Genomic DNA, 27,551 nt, shown 5'->3' with positions numbered 1-27,551 from the left:
GTACCACCTCTTTATCCATTCATCTACTGATAGACACTTAGATTGCTTCCATATCTTGGCTATTGTACATAGCACTTTGATAAACATAGGGGTGCATATGTCTTTTTGAATCTGGGATTTTTTTCTTCGGATAAATTCCTAGGAGTGGAATTCCTGGTCAAATGGTATTTCTATTTTTAGTTTTTTTGGGAACCTCCATATTGCTTTCCACAATGGTTGAACTAATTTACATTCCCACCAGCAGTGTAGGAGGGTTCCCTTTTCTCTGCATCCTCACCAGCATTTGTTGTTCCTTGTCTTTTGGGTGTTGGCCATGCTACCTGTTGTGAGGTGATAGCTCATTGTGTTTTTGATTTGCATTTCCCTGATAATTAGTAATGTGGAGCATCCTTTCATGTGTCTGTTGGTCATCTGAATTTCTTCTTTTAGCCAGACAGTTTAATTGCACAAATTATTTTCAGCCTCATGGCAATGCTGAAAGATTGGTATTCTTTTCCCCATTATAAGATGAGGATATTGAGGTTTAGAATGCTAAGTAACTTGCCCGAGGTCACATAGCCAAATGATGACTAAGTCAGGATTTGGCTCTGGGTTTGTCTGTTGCCAACATTCTTTTCTGTATGCCAAGTCAAATTGCCTTATCAGACAGAAATGTGGGGAGCCTCTGGGAGGTTGGGGTGTACCTGATCTTTTGTCTGCTCCAAGTGAAGATAAGGCCTTGAAGCACTAGCAACGTTGTCTTGCAGAATGATGTTATTTGCTCTCTTTTATTTAATCTCTTTAAACAATAATATTTCATATAAATATTGAAAACGATGCTGACAAATGGAAGAGGAAAGTAAGAGCCATAAAGGAAAAACTGCTTTCCTGAGAAATCCAGCTCACATTTGTGGAGTGTAAACAGTGAGCCTGGACCATAAACACCTCATTAAAATGTCAGTGTTATTCCTTTGTACTTCAGCACTGAATAGGGAATCATACTTGCCCCATTATTTATGGCTCATCAATAATACATTAGCTTAGCTCCCAGAAAAGCTTACATTCAGGAGAGGACAGACCTCTTTGTTTGGTTTATTGAGCTGCTGAAGGGGTAGGGCAAGTTCATTTCATTGGGATAGTCATTTGGTGGAAGCTTCAGATCTGGACATCCAGGGATAGTCAACCTTCACCCCCAACTCCCAAACCAGCCCCTTTAGCTCAAATGTCACTTTCCAGGGAAGCCTTCCTTAAATGCAAGCCAGGGCTGTTTCTGTTACAAGTGACAGAAATGGATTCAAAAGTTAAAAAAAAATTTTTTTTAATTATCTATCCATGTATCATCTATCAAGAGGGGCCTCACTTACAGCTGCATCTAGGTGCCTAAGGATGGGGCCAGGACTTTGTCTGCCATCCCTTGGTTCTCCCCACTGCATGTAGACTTCATTCTCAGCCAGGATCTCTCCATGATGTGGAAAGGCTGCCGTCTTGCGACTAACTTGAGCATAATGCCGATACACGGGTTTAATGGGGCCACTCCTACTGCCCCAGTTTCAGTCATGTGCCCAACCCTGAACCAGTCAGTGTGATTAGTTGGTGGGGTGCCTCTCCTCACCCAGGCCTGGATCACTTTCTACACCTGGGCTGCTGTTGGTGAAAGCCCTGCCACCCCCAAGTCACGTGGTCTGAGACTGAGGAAGGAAGAGATATTCTTCAGGGATAGAGGCTGGCCAGACACAAACAACCGATGTCTATTGGGTTGAACCTTATAAAATTATCAATATTGAAATGTATCAAAAATGGTGACTGATATGACTTAACACATTAACCCACAAGGCTTGGTCTGGTCCCTTAATATATGCTACCATAGAATTTATCACCATTTACAGTATCATCCACCCCACATCCTACAGTTTTGCTTACTTGAGCCAACCAATAGGTTTGTTAAATGTGTGGCCTTGCAAGCCTCCGAAGTCTTGAGTACCAGCCATAGCCATCTTACCAGGCCTCCTGGGAGGGGATGTGATCATAGCACCCAAAAATTTGTGTATGAGGCTGAGGTTGCCACAGGCAATTTCCCCAGGCCTCTGTCATTCTGGCACAGCACTTGAAACAGAGTATGTGCTCAATAAATATTCATTAAATGAATGTGCTTAATTAGTTCACCAGAAAGTGTATATTGCTATTGGAAAAATGCAAAATAGTAATAAAAATATGATTTCTTGTTGCAGAAGTAATTAAAAATAACATCTCCAGCCAGCCAGGCAAATCTTCTGCACAAAATGAAGGAAAGGATGAAACTGAGTTTCACTACTGAGTAAGCACCAGACTGTGATGTGCATCACTGGCAAGCCTCAAGGAGATGGCAAAGGGCAAGCAGAAATCATACCTTGGTAGAAAGCCAGGCAGGTACCATCCACTACACACATGCTAATTGTCTTTATCCAAAGGAAAAATAAAACTTCTTGTTTCTTCCCAACAAACAGGAAATCACAATTTAGAGCCAAGTGCCTGGATTAATCTCCCAGAGTGACAAGGAAGCAGGGCACCATCTTCTTTTATGTTCACATTTCAAAGAGAAGACTCTGTTGGGGAAGAAAAATGTTCCTCTACCCTTCAGGGTTCTTCTAGCTGGTTTAAGAATTTGGTTGACATGAGATTGATTAACAGGAGAAAAAACAAAGTTTAATTACATGCACATGGATTACATGCACATCAAGGAACTGAGGCCTAAAGAAATGACCAAGGCAGGCAGTTCTTACACTTTTAAACAAAGAGACAGTGAATCTCTGTGGAATTGACAGGACAAAGAAAACTCTTGTCAGGGAGCCTCAGTGATGAGTAAGGAATTCTAAATAGCATTTAGGCTGGGGTAGCAAATTCATAAAAGTAACAGGTTTGTTTATACAGCCTTCTCAGCTCTGAATTCCCTTTCTCTGATAAGGATGCCTCTTTATTTGCTGGTATAAGGGGGTACCTTTCACATGGGAGGCTTATTTCCTGCTTTCTGGAGACAAAAGGGGATCAGGCTGTTCTTGCATCAACTGTTTCTTAAGTAACTTTTAATTCAAAATAATCAAAATGCCAGAGAGGCACATTTTGTGGAAACCTGCCCTTGGACCCTAAAGCAACGAGGTTTTCAAGAAAGACATTCCCAGCATGCAAAAGTGGCAATAGGCTTATTTAGCTTTTTAAAGATTTACATATATCTCAAAGAGACAGAGAAGATTAATAAGTTTTCTAAAGGAAATGCTGAAAGAAATGGAAGTGAAGATCTCTTTCCCTTTTGGTACCAGGGAAATTTTAAACTGTACCATAAAGGAGGAAAAATCTCCCCCATCCCCTACATTCAATGGCTGAAGCTTTTGTATCAATCTGACAAAAGACATTAACAAGAGAAGAAAGTTTTAATTACCACACATGCATGGGAGTTTCTCAAGGAAATGAGATTCAAGGAGGCTGCCAGATGACTGAGACTCATATACCATTTTAGGTTAAACAGTAAATAAGCAGGGTTGGGGCTTGGGTGGGGGAGGCAAGTCACGAGAAAGGGAGGAAATGTATGGCAAACAGGGTTGTCTTGTTATGCATAAAGGTCTCTCAGGTGATAAAAATTGTCATCAGACATAGCTTTCTTCCTGGTACAGAGACTTTTTCTACAAATGGAAATTTCCTTTATCAAAAGGCACATTTATACTTTATTATTACACAGTTAAGGAGGCAAAGAGCTTTCCTTGTGGCTGCTGGTTCTCAGGTGCCTTTAGCTCAGAATAATCCTTATACCAAAGTGACATATTTTAGAGTGACATACTCTGGTACTCTTCAGTATTTACCCTTACATTCTGCCTCACAGGAATGATAAGAATGTCTGTAGGAAACCAATGGAGAACAAATTACCACAGAATCAGATACAGGGTCTCCCATCCCCAGGGTAACTTGCAAATTACTGTTAAGAGAGCGTGAATCTCTTGGGTTTGGGATGGTCCTGCCATAGGTTTCTATGCCCAACTCTACCTCTGCAGTGGTGCCAGAAGAAAGGGATTAGAATCAAGATCTGGAAAGCCCTCAAATTGAAGAGATGGCCCTTCTCTGTCACAACTCACGCAGGTTATAATGAAGTTTACAGGGTGTATAGTAGAGAATTTCCCCATAATTGCTGTAACAGTATTTATGGTCACACATACTCATCCGGAATCTTCTCACTCTCCCATCAAGACATGGAGTTTATGTTGCCGCCCTTTCACCTTGTCCAGGTTTTTGTGATTGCCTTGAAAACAGAAGACAGCAAAAGTAGCACTGTGTCACTTCTGAGGCTGGGTCATAAGTCACAATACAGTTTCTACCTGCTCTTTCTTGGGTTCCACATCTTTGGGACCATAAGCCATTCAGTACAAAGTCCAGGCACCCTGAAGCACCTCATGGAGAGAGCACATAGAGACAGAGGGGCCCCAGCTCTCCAGCCACAGCCATCCAAGTAAGCACATCCTAGAGTGACTCTGATCCTAGCGTGACTCTGATCCTAGCCACTGTCTGATTGCTACCTTTTGAGAGACCCTGAATGAGAACTGCCTGGCTGAGCCCAGAATTATGAAATGATAATAGATCATACTGGGGCTTTCCATCACTACATCTGGATATTATGGGGATAAGGGTGATGGAAATGATTCAGGGCTGGAAATCAAAAGACCTGAGTTTCAAGACCAGCAATCGTACTTCCCAACTGTGAGATATTGAGTTTTCCTCATCAAATCTCCATTTCTCCATCTGGTGAATGGGTGTGAAGTCATATCCAAGTGGGGTTATTCTCCTTTGGCCTCATCCCTCCAAAATCCATTTTCTACCTTCCCCATCCAGGAGATTAAACTCCATGGACAGTTTCTCCCCCATCTGTGTACCTTATCTCTGTGTTTGGGCTGAGGACAGCCAATGAGGGACATCACAAGAGATAGGTGGACAGGAGAAGACAGGTCAAGGTGTTTATCCCAACAGCCAATCCCCTTGCCAGGCCCCAGTGTTGACAGTGGCTGCATTCCTCTATGGTTATGGTCCTCTGGATAGCTCCCCTCTCAAGGATAGCTCTTGCCAGTTCTGGGAACACTGTTTGCCCCTTGTTAAAAAAAAATTATTCTGACACTTGTTAAAATGCAAAGAAAACTTTTTTCAAGACTGTTGCAATGGGTTATTGTGATAGGGGAGAGAGATCAAGCTCAACTTGGAATACAATGAGATCAAGTGGGGATTTATGGCCAAGCAGCAGGGTGAGGGGGCCAGTGGATGGAAGGTTACTAAGAGGGGACATCCAGATAGGGGGATTCTTGCTAAACCAACTAACAGGATTCTTGCTGAAGACAGGCAAGATATCAAAGGTGGGAGATGAGGAACTTGATCAGACATGATAAGATATCAAGAGTCAGTGGGATTCTCACTAAACTGAGGACAGGATTCTTGCTGAGACTGGGCTGGGCTGGCCAAAGACAGATGGGGCCAAGGTTGAGGCCTACCCAAGAAGAAAGCTTAGAAGAGCCTGACTAAAGTTTGGCAATGAGAGAATTTTTGCCATTCTTCAGGCCCTCTGTTGATAATCCCGGGCACTTCACTGTTTCCACTGGTTCCCTTAACCCTGCCTGCACCTTTGCACATAATCCCTTCATTGAACTCTCTTCAATGAGACCATTCGAGCATCAGGTTCTCCCTGTCCTGCCAGGCCATGAGTGCTGGTCCTACTTACCCCACAGAGTTGTTTTGAGCATCAGGTGAAATGATGCATGCAAGAGAGTTTCATCCACATATAAATCAAGTTTAAAAATCAAATGAATATTCATATTTGAACTGACTGTGTATAGTTCATAATGCATGAACAAAACCGAAAGCTTCTGTGATGACTGCCCTTGCACTGTTCACCATGTAACTTATTCACTCTGTAAGAATTTGTACTCCATGTAAGAATTTGTTCGTTATGCATCAGAAGATTGGAGACTGACGAAAATTAGGCTTGGGGTGGATTAATGATTGTGCATTGAGTACTGACCCCCCTATACAGAAATTTATTGTTGTTAACAACTATTTGATCAATAAATATGAGAGATGCCCTCACACACACACACACACAAAATATATATATATATAAACACACTTCCAATTGTAAAATAAATAAGTAACCGGGATGTAATGTATAGCATAAGGAATATAGTCAAAATATTGTAACAACTTGGTATGGTGATAGCTGGTACCTAGAATTATCATGTATATAAATGTTGAATCACTGTGTTGTACACCTGAAACTAATGTAATGTAATACTGTTGTCAACTACCCTTCAATAAAAAAATAAAAATAAATAAATAAATAAAAAAAGAGAGTTTCAGAAGCCCCACAGGCAAGGAAGTTATCTTCATGACGGACAGGAATCTTAGTACAGTGCAAAGGGCACAGGTCATGGGCTTCGGGTTCAGTCTGGGTTAAAATCCTGGCCCCAGCCCTTGTTTGTTGTGTTATTGGGGGCATGTGCTTACCTTCCCTAAGCCTCAATTTCCCATCCTATTAATCAACAGCAAATATCTCTCATATTGTCTTGGAGGATTGGCTACTAACACTCTAATTCCAAAAGACTTCCTAGACATGACAGGTATTAAATATATTGCTAGTTCTCCACCCCTTTAAGAATTTGTTTTCTCAAGCAGGTTTTACAAAGCTACTAATTATATCCATGGCCTGTAAAAGGGCTTCTCACAGACCACTTCAGACCTTTTCCTCAATGCTGTGAGAAGCAGAGCCCCCATTTAAGGAGAGTGACTTGCCACAGGCCAGAAATATATTGAATTGCCCAGAACAAATGCTATTTTGCTTTTTCACTAGAGGTCATGAGGCTCTGGTATTGAGCACAGATTGCATTTTTATATTGTTTTCTTTTTATTTCTTTCCAGCAAAAAGGCAGTACAGACAGTGGTTACAGGAAATATTGAAGCAACATGGAAGTCTACACAGTGAAGATGGCAAAACTTACCTCATGCTCTTGTTGATGCACATTTAGGGCATTGGGTTTGTGGGGCCCAGGAAATAACATTTTTCTTTCCAACCTGAATCTTGAACCCATTGAGAAATAAGATTAAGACAGATGAGGCTGAATATCACTTTCATTAGTGAAAAAGTTGATCTTGGAAAATGTAATTTATACTTGTGGGCAAGTAGGTTTTCTAACACTGAACTCCAAAATTCGATAGATCACCACCCTGCCACTTGCGATACTGAATCAGCAAGGGCAGAGCTTTGACCACCAATGACAATTCAGTTACAGGCTCTTTGCAGGTGGGAGTGCTGTCAAAGGCAGGGGAGAGTTGGGGGGCAGAACCTCAGGGCAGTCCTGATCCCAAATGCATCAGTCATGTAGAGCTTGCCTCGTGTGTGTGTGTGTGTGTGTGTGTGTGTGTGTGTGTGTGTGTGTGTTGGGGGGAGTGGGGATTTAAGGAGGGGGTAGAGAGAGGTCAGGAATATACTAATGATTGCATTCCAGGAGGAAGGAATATCAAAGGTAGGACTAAATGTCCCCCTTCCACGTATGTTATCTCCAGTTTTCTGCCACTGTCATAGTATTTCCACAAACATCCTTACATGCATTTCACGGGGTCTTTGGGTGAATATTTTTGTAGCAAAAGTTCCTAAAATCCAGCTCATGGTTATATATACTTTAGGTTGATATATACTACCTTATCAATAGCCTCTTCAGGCAGGAAGGCTGCTGAGGGCTGGGACATGTCCTGTTAACAGCAGATGTCAATCACAGAGAATCAGGGTCAGCCGCAGAAGTGCAGCAGGCCCAGGCTTTCCCATCTGACCTGAGATACATGTACCTGGAAACATCAGTCCTCCTCCACCTTCGATGCCCTCCTCTGTCAAAGTGGCATCATATTCCACAGGGTTTGGGGGGAATTCATTGAGCTGATGTACTTACAGTGCCTGGGCAAAAGGTCAACATAGAAGGAGAGACAGGAGGGAAGGGAGTGCACATCAGTGCTGAGGAAGAAAAAAACTGGGTCTGTTAGAGCCATCCGGGGGTACCTGGAACTGAGAGGCTATTATAGCACTCAGACGGGTTGAGCAGGCTGCTGGGAGGTCTGCCTGGTTCTACTAGCTTCCAGGGACACCAGGAAGCCCAAAGCCTCCAGGCGGTTCATCTCTAAACGCCTGGTGTGCTGGGTGGTCCTCCTTGGTCTCCCGGATCATCAAGGCTTCCTTGTGTGATGGTGCTCATGGGAGTGAACTTCATGGATCAGGCATTATGATATGGCTTCAATAACACATATAAAGTGAAAATCAGAGACAAAGTTCAAGGCAGCTGTCCCCAGAAGGGATGCAATAGCATCTACCTAGCACTCACTATGTCCTGGGGCACTAGCTCGGCCTTCCTTCAACCCTAAAATGGGTAATCTTAGACGTGTCATTAAAGATGAGAACAGGCTCAAAAGCGCATACGTTGCCCATTGCTTGAAGAAAGATGTAGCAGGGCTGACCCAGAACTCAGGGCTTTTCCCGGCCTTGGGGGAGAGGCAGCGTGGAAAGCTAAGCCAGCTGGCCCTCCCCTGGCCTCCTCCGCCCCAGGGACGAGCCAGCGGGAGCCGGCCAGGTCTTGCGCCTCCCTCCGCTCCTCCCCTGCCAGCTCTGCGCCAGCCCCCTGCCTGCCGGGGCTGGGTGGAGTCGCGCGGATAGCTCCGCGTCCTAATCAACGGGCTGGGCGGCTAGGCGTCCAAGGAGGAGCAGTCCCGGGCCCACCGCGGCGTAGGGTCCAGCCATGGCTCCCCTGGTCGCGGCAGCCGGCGGGGGTCTGGGCCCCCTCGGGACGCGCTGAGCTCCTGAGCCGCAGGTGCACCCGGGCGGGTGCCGTCCAGGCTCCCGCGGAGAGCGCGCGGGGCACCATGCGCCCCAGCCTGCAGCCGCTGGTGCTACTGCTTGCCTGCGCCGCGCATTCCGTGAGTACTGCGCCCCTGGGCGTGAAGGGTTCCTTCGGGTTCCACGCGGGATGGGCTTGGCGGGGGCTCCCAGATCTTCCGCGGAAGAGTGGGAACTCTCACCCCTGTGCCCTCAACAGTGTCTGCCCAGCTTCCCCGAAAAAAAAAAAAAAACAGTGTGTGCGCCAAGCGGAGGCAGCCCTGGTCCTCCAGCCCACACCTTCCTCCGTGCTGCGCCGGGACGAAAATCCTGGAGCCGCGTCTGGCAGTGCCTGTTGTGCTGGGTGGGCACTTTGCCTCCACTGGAACCTCATAATAGCCTATCCAGGCTGATATTCTCACCCTTCTTTATGGACAAGGAAACCAAAGTTCGGAGAGGCCAAAAATCTTGCCCCAGGAGAGGACCGTTGGAACCTGCATCCGTCTGCCCCAAAGCCTTGGTGTTTCCACACACACCCGGTTGCAGATGGGAAACCCCGGACCGCTCTGGCCGGCCTCTGGGTCTGCGATGGAACCGTTTGCAGCTCCCTCCCGCCTCTCTCTTACGGGATTTGGCCCCTAAAGTCTGCGTGTCTGGGGGCTCCTGGGAGCAGCCAGTCCCCGCAAACCAGCTCCGCGCAGGAGTGGGAAAAGAAAAGGGAAGGAGGCAGAAGGGGCGGCTTTTTTCCTTTCCCACAGAAACTCCTGGGAATCCCGGGCCGCTCCCACCGGGATTCGTGAATGAGAATGACTGTAGCCCTTCTGCCTGGACGGAAGGGACAGGGAAGGGTGACCGGAAAGGGAGTGAGGCTCAGGTGCCACTCCTCCTCCTCAGCGTTCCCAAGGGTCCGGAGGCTCTGTCCTAAGAATTCCGGAAAAGCGCTTTGGCACCCAATTCTGAGTTCCAGTCCCTGTCCTGGGCAATTCCTTCCTACTGTCCAGTGGCCTTTGTGTTGTCCTGTCCTGTTTGATTTTAAGAAAAACCTCTTCTGGAGCTGATGGGATGACGCTCAGGAGATGCCCATCCTTCTGGCAGCTAGTGACATTCCAGCTGCAGTAGTCTGAAAGAGTGGAATCTGGGGCTGTCATTCCTGGCTCCTTGTTACCTTGGAGCCCTTCTCAGTGGCAGTGCTGGCGCTGGAAGGTGCTAAAGCAGCAGTACCCACTCATTAGTCTGAACTCCCAATTTGGGAAAATGCCACCTGGGGCACTGGGGACAATTCCAAGCCAAATACAGCTTAGAGGTGTATTGTTGTTCAGTGCCTAGGGATGGGAGAGGCAATAGCTCCCTCCTTCTGACCCTTCTAGCCTCCTTTTTAAGTATTTTCAGTAACCCTGAAGTTATCATCAGAAAGCAACAGGTGTCTGGGTTTCAAGACTGAGGTTCAAGTCCTACATTTTCATCTCAAGGGGATCCCCAGGCTATTTTAGGAAGAAGCAGAAGGGTAAATGAGGGTTCAAGTCTTCAATGTGCCTGGGAAGAATGCTTCATTATACCCTGGTCCAATCCCCTTATTTTACAGGTGAGCAAACTGAGACCTATAGAGAGAAGGGACCTGCCCCAAATCAGCAAGTTAGTCATAGAGCTGGAACCAGAACCCAGACCTCTTGATTCCCAGCCACCAAGACAAAGTTACATCCTTTGTCTTTCGTGTCATTTTCACACTCTCCTGTACTGCCTTCTATTATTACATGATAATTTCCTGTGTATGAGTAGTGGTCCTCTGGTTATTTTATGGGCTCTTCTGGACCTGAGGTCTCACACTTCTTGGCAGAGAACTCCCTTGACAAACAGGAATGAAACTGACCTACTTTGGTTGGAGTGTTTCCAAGGCTATAAAGCTTTCCTTCTGTTTACTTTATTCTGAGAGGTCAGACATTTGATTTAAAATTCAATTCCCTTGAGGGAGATCATAGGCATCTTCCTAATGGGACATTGTTAGGCCAAATTGCTTATTACCATTTCCCATCTTGTCTTTCCATACAGGGAGGTGTCAGAAGGGTCTCTCGCAAGTGAGAATCAAAAAGTGATGATGGTTGATGGGGCCAGTTTCTGAGCCCGCAAAGGAAATACTGACCACACCTTCCTTTGCTACTCCCACCCCCGTGTATCCCATAAGGACTTGTACCTGGAATGATACTGTGATTATTTACTAGTACATCTGTCTTCCCCCTCTCCCCAATGCATACTTTTAGTTTGAATGTCAAGCTTCCATCTTGTCACCCTCTGTCCCTACAGCCAGTCATAGTGTAAAAGGGAGCTCAGTGAAGTGTGTATTGGTTGAATGAATGAATGAATGAAATGATGATGATATCCATAGGGAGTGTCTTGAGCTGCAGTGGTTTCATAGAGCAATGAGTAATTAAGAATGACATCTTGGAAGCAGTCATTGCTTACAAAATTTTACATAAATGTGTCAAGCAAAGGAAAACTAGGGATCTATTCAAAGTAGGGCTTTTTAATCCCTGGCATCTGGCAGACTGCCAACTTGATCACCTTAGTGAGTTAAGCAGGGTATGTGGGCTGCTTTTTCCTTAAAGCAGGGTTTCTTAACTTTGACACCCTTATCCTGGGTATATTAAATTTGAGGTTTCAACAAGGGGTGCCAGGGAGAGAGCTGCGCTCTCCTTTGGCATGGGTGGAAGTGATGGGGTGGGGGGATAATGAGGATGGAGTGAGGGAGGGGAGCTGGATAATTCTTTGTTGTGGGGGCTGCCCTGTGCATTGTATGGTGTCGAGTGTCATCCCTGCCCTCTACCCACTAGAAGCCAGTAGCTTCTCTCCAAGCTGTGCCAACAGAAAATGCCTCCAGAGTTGCCTGGTGTCCTCTGGAAGGAGGGAGGGCAAAACTGCCTATGACTGAGAACCATTGCCTTAAAGCTTGTCATATTTCAAGGGAAATGCATTCACAGGGCTAATCATAGGTGTTCACCACATGATGGGCTTAAGGCAAGGGGGCCAGTGACAGGGAATTTGAGCCTGAAGACAGAGCAAGTGCACCTGATGAAAACCCATTTCCAGACAAGACGACTTCTGCAAGGAATGGCCTCCCTGATCTTCTCACCCTCCCTCCCACTCCCCCTCCTCTCTCCATCCCTCCTCAGACTGCTCAGAAGCATACAAAAGTCCTGGTACAGGGTCTGGCACACAGAAGCACATGGTGGCTCCTACCCATCTCTGAGGTGCACCTGGACCCAGAGGCCAAAAAGCTCCGTGGTGCCTCAGTGAGTGGAATTTTAGGAAGGCCTGCAAGGGTCCCCAGAGGAGCTGACCACTGATAACTCTTCAGAGAAGAGTCCCTGGGATTTATGTATACCTGAAAAATCACTTTCTAATCCTCTGAGGAAGCATTTGTGGGTTTCTTTTGAAATTCTTACTGCCTCTAAGATTAATGTGGTTGATGACAATGATGACGGAGATAGAGGCTTCTCTTCCTGAGTACTTACTTCACACCAGGTGCTCTGTTGAGTCCTGCAGCACTATCTGATTTGATTCTCACACCAACAGTCATTACCCTCGTTGTGCAAATGAAGAAACTGTGGCTCAGAAAGAGGTGAAGCCATCTGTCAAGGTCACCCAGCTGGACATGGCAGTGTGAAGATACAAACCCATGTGTCCTTAACCAGCGCCTGCATCTGCTCCCATAAAGAGACATGCTCTGATTTCTGGTGCCAAATGGGCTGTCCTAAAATCCCTTCCCAAATGTCAAAATGACATTAATTTCAGTTTAATCTAGTTGCTTTATAAAACACAAAACAAATACTGAATTACAGCGTTTTATTGAGGGGCCCAGAAATGAATGTGGGGTCATAAACTCAAATGGGAGATACATTTCCCAGACTGCTTAGGAGACTCCTTTTCTTAGCTTTGCTATCACCTTCGAGCATTCCTGCAGAGCTTGCCTCCCTCTACCTTGTCCCTGTCATCCCCACCCTGTGGTTTCCTCCCATGCCAGGGAGGGTATGGTGGTCTTCCTGGCACCCTTTGCTGAAAGCCCAGATTAGTAATCAGGATTAGAGCTCTACCATCAGAGCAGCCTCCTCCAGTGGCCCCTGATTTGGCCCCTGCCCTTAGTAAGCTGAGGTTCCCCACCACTGACCTTCACTGGGCTCTGGGACAACCTGCTGCCCTAGGTAAACCCACAACACTCAGATCCTATCCACTTGCTTACAGTACAAACAGGACCACTCAGCATTCATGAAGACTTGAGAACATAAGAATGTCCTGAGGTCCACCCAGCTGCAATACTCCGTGTCTGTCAGATTCCAAGGGGCATCTGGGGAAGGGCCGTCCCTGGTTGATCATGTCCTGCAGCTCCAGCCTGTAATGCTGCCAGGGTTCCTGAGTTGCCCAGTCTTCTCCAGAATCCCCAGATGTCTGGTGGCTGTCCCCTCCCTTGTGGCTCTCAGAGGCTCTCTCTAAAGTGTGAGTGTTTTTTCAAATTTCTGATCTTCTCAACACACAGGTTTACTCCCACTTCTTGAGCATCAGGGAAAGAGCCTCCTCTGACCAACATCTTGTCCTTAGGGATGTGTCTAAATTGTACCCTCCTGTTCCCTCCTTCCCAGAGGTCTTAGTCCCCTCAGGTTGCCATAACAAAGCACCACAGACCGGGTGGCTTAAACAGCAGACACTTACTTTCTCACAGTTCTGGAGGCCGGAAGTCCCAGCTCAGGGGCCAGCAGGTCTGGCTCTGGTGGGGTCCCTCTGCCTGGCTCGCTGTGGATGCTTTCCTCACATGGCCTTTGGGCAGCACAGAGAGATGGAGAGTGATCTCTCTGGTTTCTCTTTAAAGGACTCCAGTCCTATCAGATCAAGGCCCCACCCTTATGTCCTCATTTAACCTTAATCACCTCATTATAGGCCCTATTTCTACACATGCCACACTGGGGGCTAGGGCTTCAATACACGAATTTGATGGGGAGGAAAAATTCAGTCCATAATACCAGCTGAGTGGAAGAGAGGCTCTCCTCCTGCCCGTGGCCAGGCCCTACTTGAGATGACACAATGCAGCCATCAGGGCCAGTCTTCACCATTTTCCTCTTGACTGACTTTTCCCACCAGCTGGCTAGCTTTCCATTGTCTGTCCAGCCCAAGCAGTAAAGAGCCCTTCCTCTGCACCTTGGCCATTCTGGCCACAGTCGCACCTCTGAGCCTCCGTGCCCAGTTTCTAGGAAGAAGCATCATGATCATTGCCTCCATTTCCACTCACGTCCCAGCTTGCTGCACCCTGGCTCCTGCCCAGCACCTGCTGAAGTCTGTCCTATGTGTGGCCTTCATTTTGCCACATGCACTGTGCTTTTCAGTCCTGGTTCTACTTGTGGTGACCACATAGTTTGTGAGAGACTAGGTGCTCTGAGTAATGATGTGGAGATAGCAGGCATACCCTCGGACTGTCCTGGGCACAGTGGGCATGGCACCTGGCCTCTTAGAAGCAGTCTGTGCAGGGACACCCCTCCTTTCCACTCTCCCCTCCATTGGTTTCTGCTCTGTACAGACTCCCAAATCCACCCCACCTCCCCTGCTGTTCCTCCTCACATCCCATGAGCCCAGTGAGGGTCACTTCCCCAGGCTCTGACTTCAGCCCTTGCTCTCCTCACTCTGCTCACTTACCCTGTGATTTCCCGGGCAGTCCTCCCATGCCATAGATCCAACCTTCCTAACTTGCCCATGTCGTAGATCCAACCTTCCTAACTCGTCTTACTCCAGCAATCAAGCACCCAAACCAGATGCGCAGGAGCCACACTGTCCCCTGCCCTCACCCCCACACACAGTCCACTGCCTGCCCTTACAGAGTGCTCTGCTCCTGTTACACCTGGGCCCTCTTCCTGTGCAATGAGCAACCCTCACTTCGGCCTGAATGGTAGAGCCACACCCCAGGGCCCTGCAACCACACGGATCCATCGTGGTCTCCAGCCACTGGCCTTGGTGGACTGCCTTGGAGACCACAAACCTTAAGATCAGGAACCGTGTTCCAGAGGCAGGCCTTTCTGGCTGAGCTTCAGGAATGGCTGGTAAACACTTCTTGGCCAGATGGGAGAATGGTTTTTGTAGGAAAATAATACTTAGAAATAAAGGCAAAATCCTTAATTGTGCCACTGCCTCACCCAACACAGATACCCAGAAGATGTTGCTTTAAAGACCTAGAGAGGAAAAGAGTTTTTAAACTTGGAGAGAAGACCTCTGGTGTCCATAGCAAGCTCCCAGTAGCAAAAAAGCAAAGCTGCTCAGATTCCAGCAGGTACAGACCTTCAACGACCATCTCATGTAACCATGCAAGAAATCTGCTATCATCTTTTGGGGCTCCAGGGAGCAGACTCTGAAGTGGAGTTAAATGACAGGACGTCTTATCAGGGAGCACTCATGGAAGCAACGCCTATGGGTGAAAGGGAAGAAGTGAACTGGAGTTGGCAAAGGCCCCAGAGGTGAAGGACTCAGTCCCACATGATGGCCCCTACTTCACACACCACTGCAAGTGGGGCCACCTGTACTGACTGACAGCTATGAACTGGGAGTTCCCACAACCCTGTTCTTGGATTGGATAACTTGCTAGAATGGCTCACAGAACTCAAGAAAGCACTTTACTTACTATTACTGGTTTATTATAAAGGATACAACTCAGGGACAGCCAAATGGAAGGAATGCACAGGGGGAGGAAGGGGGCACATGGAGTTCCCATGCTCCCTGTTGGGTGCATGGCCCCTGCAGCACCTTGATGTGTTCACCAACCTAGACATTCTCCAAACCCTGTTGTTTAGGGTATTTATGGATGTTTCATTACCTAGGCATAACAGACAAAATCATTGTGCATTGGGGATTAACTCAACTCCAGCGTCTCTCTCCTCTCCAGTGGTCAGAAGGGTTGTGCTGGAAGTTCCAACTTCCTGGTGACCAGTCCCCACACTAAAGCTGTTCAGGGGTCTCCAGCCAACACTCATCATATTAGCATATTTAAAAAGTCACTCATAATTTTGGAGATTCCAAGAGTCTTAGAGGTTCTTGTCTTAGGAACAGGGAACTAAGACCAAATACTATAATGGAAGAGGATCCTCTTCCCTCTATCACTCAGGAAATGATGAAGGTTTTAGGAGTACTGTGCCAGGAACTAGACATGAAGACTAAATATGTCCATCTTATTATTATCATGGCATTACATTAAGACATACAGTTAAAAATGGCAGATTAACCACATGTGTTTACCTACTTTGTCCGAAAACTCCTTTAAAATGACCTTAAACAAATCAAAAGTGTATAAACTCACCAAGTCAAAGAAAACAAGATAAGAGACAACAATGAAATGGAGAATTCAAGAAATCTTTTGGGAATGGAAGGCAAATGAAGCAGAGGTAGCAGAGCAGGAAAAATAACAACCTGAATGCCTAGAATGGGTGGAGGAGGCCTTGATGAGAAACTGTCCAGTTGGCCTGCAGCACCATGGAGAGGTCCAAACTGGCCTGCAGCACCATGGAAAAGCCCAAACACAGAGGAGAAACTCCCAGGGATACTGACTATGGATCTGTCAGCTTGATTATTTTACGGTGAAGGCCACCAGTCAACAAACCGTTCAGGCCCACAGCAGGTTCAAGGACTACTTTTGGGCTTCAAGTTTAGATATGGCATGAGGATGGCTTCCAGTGGGGAAGCAAACCTGCAGGAGAAAGAAACTTCAGGGAAACACAGACCATGCAGAGAGGAGAAAAAAAATTAAAAGACATGACTGCAACTAATGTCCTGAAATACAGAGCTTTAAGAAAGATGCCAGGGCCAAAAAGAGGAAGTGTGGGTAAGAGGATGCAATGGAAAAAGAATCATCAGAGAATAAAAAAGGCTGTTTGGAAACTAAGTGAGTGATGACAAAACATTCATTAGAAAACCCAACAGATAGTGTCAAGAACACACCCCAAGAAGATCATGGAGACAGAGTGGCTGAAGAAGAGTAGAGAAAGGCAAAAACCTTAGGAGATGGATCCAGGTTGTCCATTATTCAACTAACATGAGTTCCAGGAAGACAAAATAGAGAAGATAAAGGGAGGAAATAATAAGATAAGTGACATAAGAATTTTAAATTCCCAGAAATGAAGAACACAAATCTTCAGAGAGAAATGACACTGAGTATCTAACCAATGAATTAAAAAAGAACCATTTCCTCAAGGAATTGAAAAATAACTAAAAACACAAAAATCATAAATATTTGTAGAGAGAACACAGAAAGACTGTGCAAAAGGTTTGGAATCACAATTGGATTTCTTATCAATAGGAAGAGAGAAGGAGAAACACCTTCAAAATTTGGAAGGAAAATTATTTTTCACCTAGAGTTCTCTACCCCAATTATTAATTAATTTGATAATTAGTAGAATAAATAGAAGCTTTCTCATGTATGCTTTCTTAGGAAGTTACTAGGGAATGCACTTCTGCAAAACAAGGAAGGAACTAAAGCTAGGAAAAAGATATGGAACCTAGGAAACAGAACTCTAGCCAGGAGAGCTGGGGAGAGGGTAACCGGAACTTCAGTGGACATCAGGCCCAGATTGGAGCAAGAGGAAGGAGGACTGTGGCAAAGAGTCTCCAATGGCAAAACAAATAGAACTGGTGATAGATGTCTAACAGCTGTTGGAGCACTTAGAAAAATTAGCCATATGTACACAGTAAATTAATCAAATGAGAAAACAAAGTAATTACTGACTTCAGGAGAAACAAAATGTACAAGAGACATAATCATTTTGTATGACTAGACTAAGCGGTGAGCAATATTTCATAGTCAAAATAAGTCATTATAAATACAGACCATTCATTTAACTAAAAAGTCAAAAGAAGTATATGTGACATATAGGGTTGGGGGAGAAGTATATGCAGGGAGATTTAAAAACATCTAAATCTTTATCATCCATATAATAGAGAATGTATATGATAGATAATGTCTAAAATTAACAAACCAACAGGGAGCGTTATAAGAATATAATTTTAAAATACGGAGATAAAAATGAAAATAAACAGATAAAAAGAATTGAAAGTGCTTGCCCTGGAGAGCAAATAAAGGTTAGGCATGGGAACTGATGTTTTTCATTATAAACTCTTTGGTATTAGTACAAGTAAAAGAAAATAACCCATGTTTCTCTTTCTTCAATCCCACAGTGCAAATCGCCACCAATCTGGGGGAAACTTCCCTCCCTATGGGCACATTGATGCTGCTCTAGAATCTGTTTTCTATGCTGTGTCAGCTATGCTGCATAACAGTTGCAAAAATCTCAGTGGCATGCAGCAGAAAGTACTTCTTTCTTTCTTAGTGTTTGCAAGTGAGCTAGGGTTTGACTGATCCAGGCTGGGATCCAGGCTTGGCTCCAGCCTCTGGGTCAGATTTGGGTCTGCTACACATGCTATTCATTCTTCTAAGACCAGCAGGATAACACAGGTGGCAAAAAAGCAAGAGAGTAAGCACAGCTGTGCAAGTGTATTCCAAGTCTCTCTTCATAGAAATCTACTAATACTTTGCTGACCAGTCACATGGCCAACCCCAAGCAAGGAGTACACTCTATTCACCATGAGGTCATAGGTATAAACTCCAATAAGGAATTGGTACCAATAATTCTAACTGCAATATGTCCTTTTCTCTTTTGTTGGTAGTAAATCTCCTGAATCTGAGTTCCTTTGTCTATGTTAACATCAAAAAAATGTGATGGAATGGGGAAGTTCAGAAGCACAATCCAGGATGGGTTTTGTCCTCTGAATCCAGCAGAAGTCAAGCCTGACGTGTTGCCCTCATCCCCATGATTGAATGTGGCTCATTATCATATCCACACATGGAAGAGGAAGACATGTCCCTTTCTTTATATGGGCATAAGATAGCATTTGCACATGTGTCTTTTGCTCCAGTACATTGCTAGAACCTAGTTACCTAGGCACACTTCAGTTGCAGGGAAATTAGAAGCTCTAGTCTCCAGATGGGCAACCATATATGCTCAGCTGAATTTGATTACAAAAGAAGGGATGAATGATTATTGCAGAGACAAAGAGAAGTCTCTGCTAGAAGAGGTTATCACTGGAGGTAAGAATGGAAACAAGGAGATGGAATGAGGACTTATATTTCATACATTATGCTTGTAGCAAATCTGACTCAGTTCATTAACCTTTAAAGATGAAAAGAAATAGTGTCTTTTTTACACTAATAAATTAACTCCCTCTGAGACCCAACCCCCCTTTACTAGTGACTCTCATTGATACTTTCTTCTGTTTCCCAAACAAGTGGCAACTCTTTTGACATGCTCACTTAGTGATAGCTGGGATATGTACACATTGGTTAAGTAGGCTACCTTCCTATATATATTTACATATTATTTTTGAAGCTTAGTATAATTTTCATAATACTTTCATATATTCTCTTCCAAATTTTTCTCTAAAAATATGGTACATTTTATATCATCACAATCATACATATACAATTCTGTGCCTTGCTTTTCTCATTTAATATCATGTGGCTGAAAATATTTCATCAAGTATTATTTCAACATTATAGTATTATATATTACTTTAAATGTTAACTGAGTATTCCCTTAGATATTTTAATTGCCTTTTTAAAATTTAAACTTTCAATTTTTACATAATTGTAGATTGTAAGAAACAATGCAAAGATCCTGCATATACTTTTCCCAGTTTCTCCCAATGATAAAGTCTTACACAACTATGTATAGTACAATATTACAACCATGATATTAATATTGATACAGTCAAGGTACAGAACATTTCAGTTACTCCAAAGACATGGTGCCCTGTTATAGTTACCACTTCTCCCCAAGCCCACCCTTTCTTTAACTCTTGACAGCCACTAATCTGTTCTCCATTTCTATAATTTTGTCATTTGTCTCATTGTTCTATCAACTCTTGAGAATGGGGTGAGAGGCCTCCAACTATAGTTGCAGATTTGTCTATTTCTCCTGTCAGTTCTATTAGTTTTTGCTTAGCCTATTTTGCAACTTTGTTGTCTGGTGTATACATATTTAGGATTGATATGTCTTTTTTGATGGATGTCCCTTTTATTATTATGTAATGTCCCTCTCTTTCTCTAGTCATTGTTTTTACTTTACAGTCTGCTTTATCTTATATTAATATAATCACTTGTTAAATTAATCTTTGCATGATATATCTTTTCCATCTTTTTAACTTTCAATTTGCCCAAATCATTATATTTAAAGTGAGTTTCTTATAGACAGCCTATGGTTTAGTTGTGTTTTAAAATACAATACACCAAAATCTATTTTAATTGGTATTTTAGACCACTTACATTTAATGAAATTTTTGGTACATGACTACTTAAGTCTGTCATTTTATTTCCTCTTTTCTAGTTGCTCAGTTTTCATTTCTATGTTTACTTTTTTCTGTCTTTCTGTAGGTTACTTGAACAATTTTTAAAATTCCATTTTTGTTAATCTTAGTGTTTTTTGAATAAATCCCTTTAAACAGCTTTTTCAGTGGTTGCTCTAGGTATTATATTATCTATACATAACCTATCAAAGTCTACTGGTGTTGTTATTTTACCAGTTCAGGTGACATACAGACATCTTAACTTCCTACTCTATATGTTCCTTTACCATCCACCATTTATAATAATTGTCTTAAATATTTCCTCTGCATTCATTTAGAACCACATCAAATTGTGCTACAATTTTTGCTTTAACCATTCACATTATTTAGAAAACAGAGGAAAGGAAAGCCTACTGTATCTACCCACATTTTCCTATGTTTTCTTCCTTCTCAATATTCCAAGTCTCTTTTTATTTTTTCCTTTCTGTTTAAAGAATTTCCTTTAGGTATTATTTTAAAGCAAAAATTCTTTTGGTTTTTCTTCTCTGAGAATGTCTCAATTTCCCTTTCATTTTGGTAAGCTATCATTTCAGTATAGGATTCTGGGTTGACAGTTCTTTCATCACCTGAAAGATATTGTACAACTTTCTTCTGGCTTCCACAGTTTCTGGTGAGAAATCAGTTGCCATTATAATAGTTTTTCCCTAGTAGGTAAAATGTAGTTTTTATCTGTTTTTCAGATTCTTTTGCCTTCAGCTTTCAAAAATGTGTTATGATATATCTAGGTGAGGATTTCCTTAGATCTCTCCTTCTTGGGATTTGTTCATCTTCTTGGATTTATAAGTGCATGTCTCTTGTCAAAGTTGGGAAGTTTTCAGCCCCAACTTCTTTCTTTTCTGAAACTCCTATAAAATGAATGTGGATATTTGGTATAGCCTCACAGGTTCCTGAAGTTCTGTTCATTTTCATTTTCAGCTTACTTTATGTCTGTTCTTCAGATTGAGTAATTTTTACTCTATCTTCTAGCTCACTGATTCTTTCCTCTACCCCTCCCACTACACCAGCACCATTCTACTGTTGAGCCTTCCCACTGAACTTTTTATTTCAGTCCTTGTCTTTTCCATTCTTATGGGTAAAATTGTAACATTTCCAGAGTATCTCGCCTGGCTTTAGTGCATTTGCACATCCTCAGGGGTGGAGAGAAGTTTATCTCCATGTTAATGGAAAATTACTTGGACAACCGAGAGCATGTCCGAAACTGAGACTTTAAAGGGAGGGACCTGCTTGATTGCTTGCTTCTTCCAGAGCAGGGGAGAGAAACGGCCCTGGAGTGCAGTTTGTAAGCAATAAACAGGTTTTAAACTTTATTTCTCCCTTTGACTGATTTTGGATTTTAGAAGTATTTTGCCCCAGGATTTCTTCTCCCTGGACTTACAATTCTAAAATATACATTTAATTTTTCTTAAGTTTTCTTTTTCTTTGTGGAGGCCTTATTTTTTGCTGATGATTGTATTTCCATATTTGTTTCAAACATATTCATAATTGTTTATTTTATGATGCCTACTTTAAAATCTTTGTCAGATCATTCCAACATCTTTACCTTCTCAGTGTTGGCATTTATTGATTATATTTTTTTATTTAGTTGATGTCTCCTTGGTTCTCAGTATGATGAGTGATGGTTAATTGAAAGTTGGACATTTTTGTTTTGCTATAAGACTTTCTTTTTCAGTTTTCTTTTTTTCTGATGGAGGGCAAGGGGTGAGTGTTGTCTCATTTCTGTCAGTTAAAAGTAGAAGCCCAGCTTCCCCACTCCACCTTATTTGACACTGGCAAAGGGTAGAGGGTCCACTCCATACTGATGAGTTAGGGGTGGGAGTATCTGGCCTCTGCCAACACTGCAGTGTCAGTGGCTGCATTACCAGTAGGTGACAGTGAAAGTCCTCAGTCTCCATTAGGCCTTCTTTCTGTTGAGGGAAATTCCTGTAGTTATTCTTTTACAGTAGGACCACTGGCAACAAATTCTTTTAGTTTATCTTACCTGAGAATGTCTTGATATCCCTTTCATTACTTGAAGATTTTTTTTACTAAGCATAGGATTCTGGATTGACAATTCTTTTATTTCAGCACTTCTGATACCTCTCCAGTAGGCAAACAGAGGAGCACCTCATTACTTCTGCGTTGGGGTGGAAGTCGAGTCTCTACAGATGTCATGCGCTAGCGGAATTTTTGTTACCATGTAGCAGGGATGAAAGTTCCAGACCTCTACTTTGCCTTCTCTGATACCACCCTGGCAGGGAGGTTGGGGTGCTGTGCTAGAGCCTGGAGAATGTGGAAGTGTAGGCTCCCCACTTGATATTTCCTGGGGTGGGGGTGGGGCCACAGTGTTTCCTGCAGTGTTTGGCTGTAGTGGAGTGGTTACTCTGTATAAGTTTTCTGTCTAAACTTCCTCTTTCCTGGTCCTTGACTAAAGAGAGCAGGTTATTGTTGGGGCTTTTTGATCTGCATCTGGTTGCATTTCCTTATTGCTGACTTCTTCAGCTCCAGTAACGGAATATATGAGGTGAAAAGAAACTCTGGGGGAGGAGCCAAGATGGCTGTGTGAGTAGGGCAGTGGAAATCTTCTCCCAAAACCATATTTATTTTTGAAAATACAACAAATACAACTATGCCTAACAGAGAGACCAGAAGATACAGTACAACAGCCAGGCTACATCAACTTCTGCAAGAACTCAGCATCTCACAAAAAGGGTAAGATACAAAGCCATGACCCAGAGGGACCTGAGCAGCCCCCGCTCCACCCAGCTCACAGGTGGAAGGAAAAGAACCAGAGCAGAGAGGGAGTGGAAGCACAGGACTGCTAAATACCCAGCCCTAGTATTCTGCACCAGGAGCACAGACACACATTGCATGGTGTACTGGATATTAGAGAAATGGGAAAGTAAAATCTGCGAGCAGATCCAAACAGTTGGCTCCCCTGGGACAAAAGAAAAGTGAGTGCTTTTTGAAAGTCTTAAAGGGATAAGGGCTTAACAGCTGGAATTGTCCTGGCACACTCAGCCAGCAGTCTGGGAATCCTGAGGAACTTCAGGCACCCTAACCCCCTGGGTGGCAATGCAGCTTTGAAGCCCCTCACAGCGATAAGAAGCCTGACATTCATTCCCCCATGCTGGTGCTGCCTGGTCACAGTGGCGGAGGAGCTGGAGAGCACCCCGCCCACAGCAACCACACAGAGTCTCCTCCCAGCACGCAGGTACACAGGCCAGACCCAGAGGCTGCTGCCAGCGCACAGCTGCCCTGTGCAGACAGAGGAAGTTAGGGCAAGGTTGGAAGGGGTGCCGTTCTCACAGGAGAACACACCTGGCACACCTGCCACTCCCTGCAGGGCTGTGGGCTACCCGGAGGGCTGCCCCGTCCACAGCAGCTCAGGGGATTAACCCAGAGGCTGCTCCTGGCGTGCTGCTAACTGACACAAGCAGCGGAGAAAGGCAAGGCTACCAGCAAGCAGGAAGGGACTTTGTTCTCTCAGCTGACACACACACCACCTGCCTACGACTACCTCTATTGCCATGAAAAGGCAGAAGAATTTGGTCCAGTCGAGAATCACCCAGACAACCCCAGAGAGAGGGTCTGGGGAGGTAGATATAACCAACCTTCCTGAAAAAGAATTCAAAATAAAGGTCATAACCATGCTGATGGATGTGCACAGAAATATGCAAGGGCTAAAGGATCAAGTAGGGAGGGAGATAACAGAAAAGAAACAATCTCTGGAAGGACTGGATGAGGTGCAAGAGACTATTAATGGAATAGTAATCAGAGAACAGGAATACAGAGACACTGAGGCAGAGAAAGATAAAAGGATCTCCAGGAATGAAAGAATATTAAGAGAACTGTGTGACCAATTCAAACGGAACAATATTTGCATTATAGGGGTACCAGAATAAGAAGAGAGAGAAAAAGGGATAGAAAGTGTGTTTGAAGAAATAACTGCTGAAAACTTCCCCAAACTGGGGGAGGAAATAGTCCCTCAGATCGTGGAAGCCCACAGATCCCTCAGCACAAGGGACCCAAGGAGGACAACACCAAGGCACATAATAATTAAAATGGCAAAGATCAAAGACAAGGAAAGAGTACTAAAGGCAGCCAGAGAGAGAAAAAAGATCATCTACAAAGGAAAACCCATCAGGCTATCATCAGACTTCTCAACAGAAACCTTACAGGCCAGAAGAGAATGGCATGATATATTTAATGCCATTATAAAGTTTTCTGTCTGACTAAACTTTATAATGAAAACATTATAAAGTTTTCTGTCTGACAGGAACTGAAACAGAAGTGCCTTGAACCGAGAATACTTTATCCAGCACTATTATCATTTAAATATAAAGGAGGGATTAAATAATTCCCAGACAAGCAAAAGTTCAGGGAATTTGCCTCCCACAAATCACTTCTACAGGATATTTTAAAGGGACTGATCTAGATGGAAGCACTCCTAAAGCTAAATAGATGTAACCAGAGAAAATAAAATCACACCAAAGAAAGAAGACCAACCAAACACTAACTAAAGGCAAAAAATAAAATCAACTATTCACAAAAGCAGTCAAAGGAAACAGAAAAGAGTGCAGAATAAAACCCCCAACATATAAAGAAAGGAGGAGGAAGAATAAGAACAGAGAGAAATAGAGAATCATCACACTGTGTTTATAATAGCTTAATAAGTGAGTTAAGTTAGACAGTAAGATAGTAAAGAAGCTAACCTTGAACCTTTGGTAATCATGAATCTAAAGCCTGCAATGGTAATAAGTACATATCTTTCAGTAATCACCCTAAATTTAAATGGATTGAATGCACCCATCAAAAGACACAGAGTAATAGAATGGATAAAAAAGCAAGACCCATATATATGCTGCCTACAAGAGACGTACCTCAAACCCAAACATATATACAGACTAAAAGTGAAGGGCTGGAAAAAGATACTTCATGCAAGCCAAAGGGAGAAAAAAGCAGGTGTTACAGAACTTGTATCAGACAAAATAGACTTCAAAACAAAGAAACATGAACAAAAGAAGTCATTACATAATGATAAAGGGGTCATTCTAACAACAGGATATAACCATTATAAATATATATGCAACTAATACAGGAGCACCAACATATGTGAAAGAAATACTAACAGAATCAAAGGAGGAAATAGAATGCAATGCATTCATTCTAGGAGACTTCAACATACCACTCACTTAAAAGGACAGATCCACCAGACAGAAAATAAGTAAGGACACAGAGGCACTGAACAACACATTAGAATAGATGGACCTAACAGACATCTACAGAACTCTACATCCAAAAGCAGCAGGATACACATTCTTCTCAAGTGCACATGGAACATTTTCCAGAATAGACCACATACTAGGCCACAAAAAGAGCCTCAGTAAATTAAAAAACATTGAAATTCTACCAACCAACTTCTCAGACCACAAAGGCATAAAACTAGAAATAAATTGTACAAAGGAAACAAAAAGACTCACAAACACATGGAGGCTTAACAACATGCTCCTAAATAATCAATGGATCAATGACCAAATTAAAACAGAGATCAAGCACTATATATGGAGACAAATGACAACAACAGCACAAAGCCCCAACTTCTGTGGGATGCAGCAAAGGTAGTTCTAAGAGGAAAGTATATAGCAAGCCAGGCCCATTTAAAGAAGGAAGAACAATACCAAATGAATAGTCTGAAGTTACAATTATTGAAACTAGAAAAAGAAGAACAAATGAGGCCCAAAGTCAGCAGAAAGAGGGACATAATAAAGTTCAGAGAATAAATAAATAAAATTGAGAAGAATAAAAGAATAGAAAAAAATCAGTGAAACCAACAAAATAGATAAGCCCCTAGCCAGACTTATTAAGAGAAAAAGAGAATCTACACACATCAACAGAATCAGAAATGAGAAAGGAAAAATCATGATGGACCTCACAGAAATACAAAGAATTACTAGAGAACACTATGAAAAATTATGTGCTAAGAAATTCGATAACCAAGAAGAAATGGACAACTTCCTAGGAAAATACAGCCTTCCAAGAATGACCCAGGAAGAAACAGAAAATCTGAACAGACCAATTACCAGCAATGATATTGAACTGGTAATCAAAAACATACCTACGAACAAAATGCTGGCCCAGATGGCTTCACTGCTGAATTTTATCAAACATTTAGAGAAGACATAACACCCATCCTCCTTAAAGTTTTACAGAAAGCAGAAGAGGAGGGAATACTCCCAAACTCATTCTATGAAGCCAACATCACCCTAATACCAAAACCAGGCAAAGACCCTGCCAAAAAAGAAAATTACAGACCAATATCCCTGATGAACATAGATGCAAAAATACTCAACAAAATATTAGCAAACCAAATTCAAAAATACATCAAGAGAATCATACACCGTGATCAAGTGGGATTCATCTCAGGGATGCAAGGATGGTACAGCATTCAAAAATCCATGAACATCATCCACCACATCAACAAAAGGAAGGACAAAAAACATATAATCATCTCCATAGACGCTGAAAATGCATTCGACAAAATTCAACATCAATTCATGATAAACACTCTCAACAAAATGGGTATAGAGGGCAAGTACCTCAACATTAATAAAGGCCATATATGACAAACCCACAGCCACCATCATACTTAACAGTGAGAAGCTGAAAGCTTTTCCTCAAAGATCAGGAACAAGACAGGGATGCCCACTCTCCCCACTGTTATTCAACGTAGTACTAGAGGTACTCGCCATGGCAATCAGACAACACAAAGAAATACAAGGCATCCAGATTGGTAAAGAAGAAGTCAAACTGTCACTATTTGCAGATGACATGATATTGTACATAAAAAACCCTAAAGAATCCACTTCAAAACTACTGGAACTAATATCTGAATTCAGCATAGTTGCAGGATACAAAATTAATACACACAAATCTGTTGCTTTCCTATACGCTAAGGATGAACTAGCAGAAAGAGAAATCAGGAAAAGAATTGCATTCACAATTGCATCAAAAAGAATAAAATACCTAGGAATAAACCTAACCAAGGAAGTGAAAGACCTATACCCTGAAAACTACAAGGCACTCTTAAGAGAAATTAAAGAGGACACTAAAAATGGAAACTCAACCCATGCCCTTGGGTAAGAAGAATTAATATTGTCAAAATGGCCATCCTGCCTAAAGCAATTTATACATTCAATGAAATCCCTATCAAAATACCAACAGCATTCTTCAACGAACTGCAACAAATAGTTCTAAAATTCATATGGAACCACAAAAGACCCTGAATAGCCAAAGCAATCCTGAGAAGGAAGGATAAAGCATG

The 27,551-nt window shown here is 43.2% G+C and overlaps 1 protein-coding gene across 2 annotated transcripts in view; it reads left to right on the top strand.

The window, feature by feature from the left end:
• Positions 1 to 8,613: 8,613 nt before the first annotated feature.
• The window catches only part of SCTR (secretin receptor), a 95,630-nt gene continuing 76,692 nt past the window's right edge, over positions 8,614 to 27,551 (top strand). For both annotated transcript variants that reach the window (XM_057505696.1, XM_036886610.2), the window contains exon 1: positions 8,614 to 8,937. In XM_057505696.1, coding sequence (XP_057361679.1) covers positions 8,884 to 8,937 — 54 coding nt within the window. In that variant the 5' untranslated portion in view covers positions 8,614 to 8,883. The remainder of the gene's footprint in view (positions 8,938 to 27,551) is intronic.

This window comes from Manis pentadactyla, chromosome 8, assembly GCF_030020395.1.
Source record: "Manis pentadactyla isolate mManPen7 chromosome 8, mManPen7.hap1, whole genome shotgun sequence".
NCBI classification, from domain to species: domain Eukaryota; kingdom Metazoa; phylum Chordata; class Mammalia; order Pholidota; family Manidae; genus Manis; species Manis pentadactyla.
The sequence above is the reverse complement of the archived record's forward strand: the minus strand, read 5'-3'. Positions and strand labels throughout refer to the sequence as shown.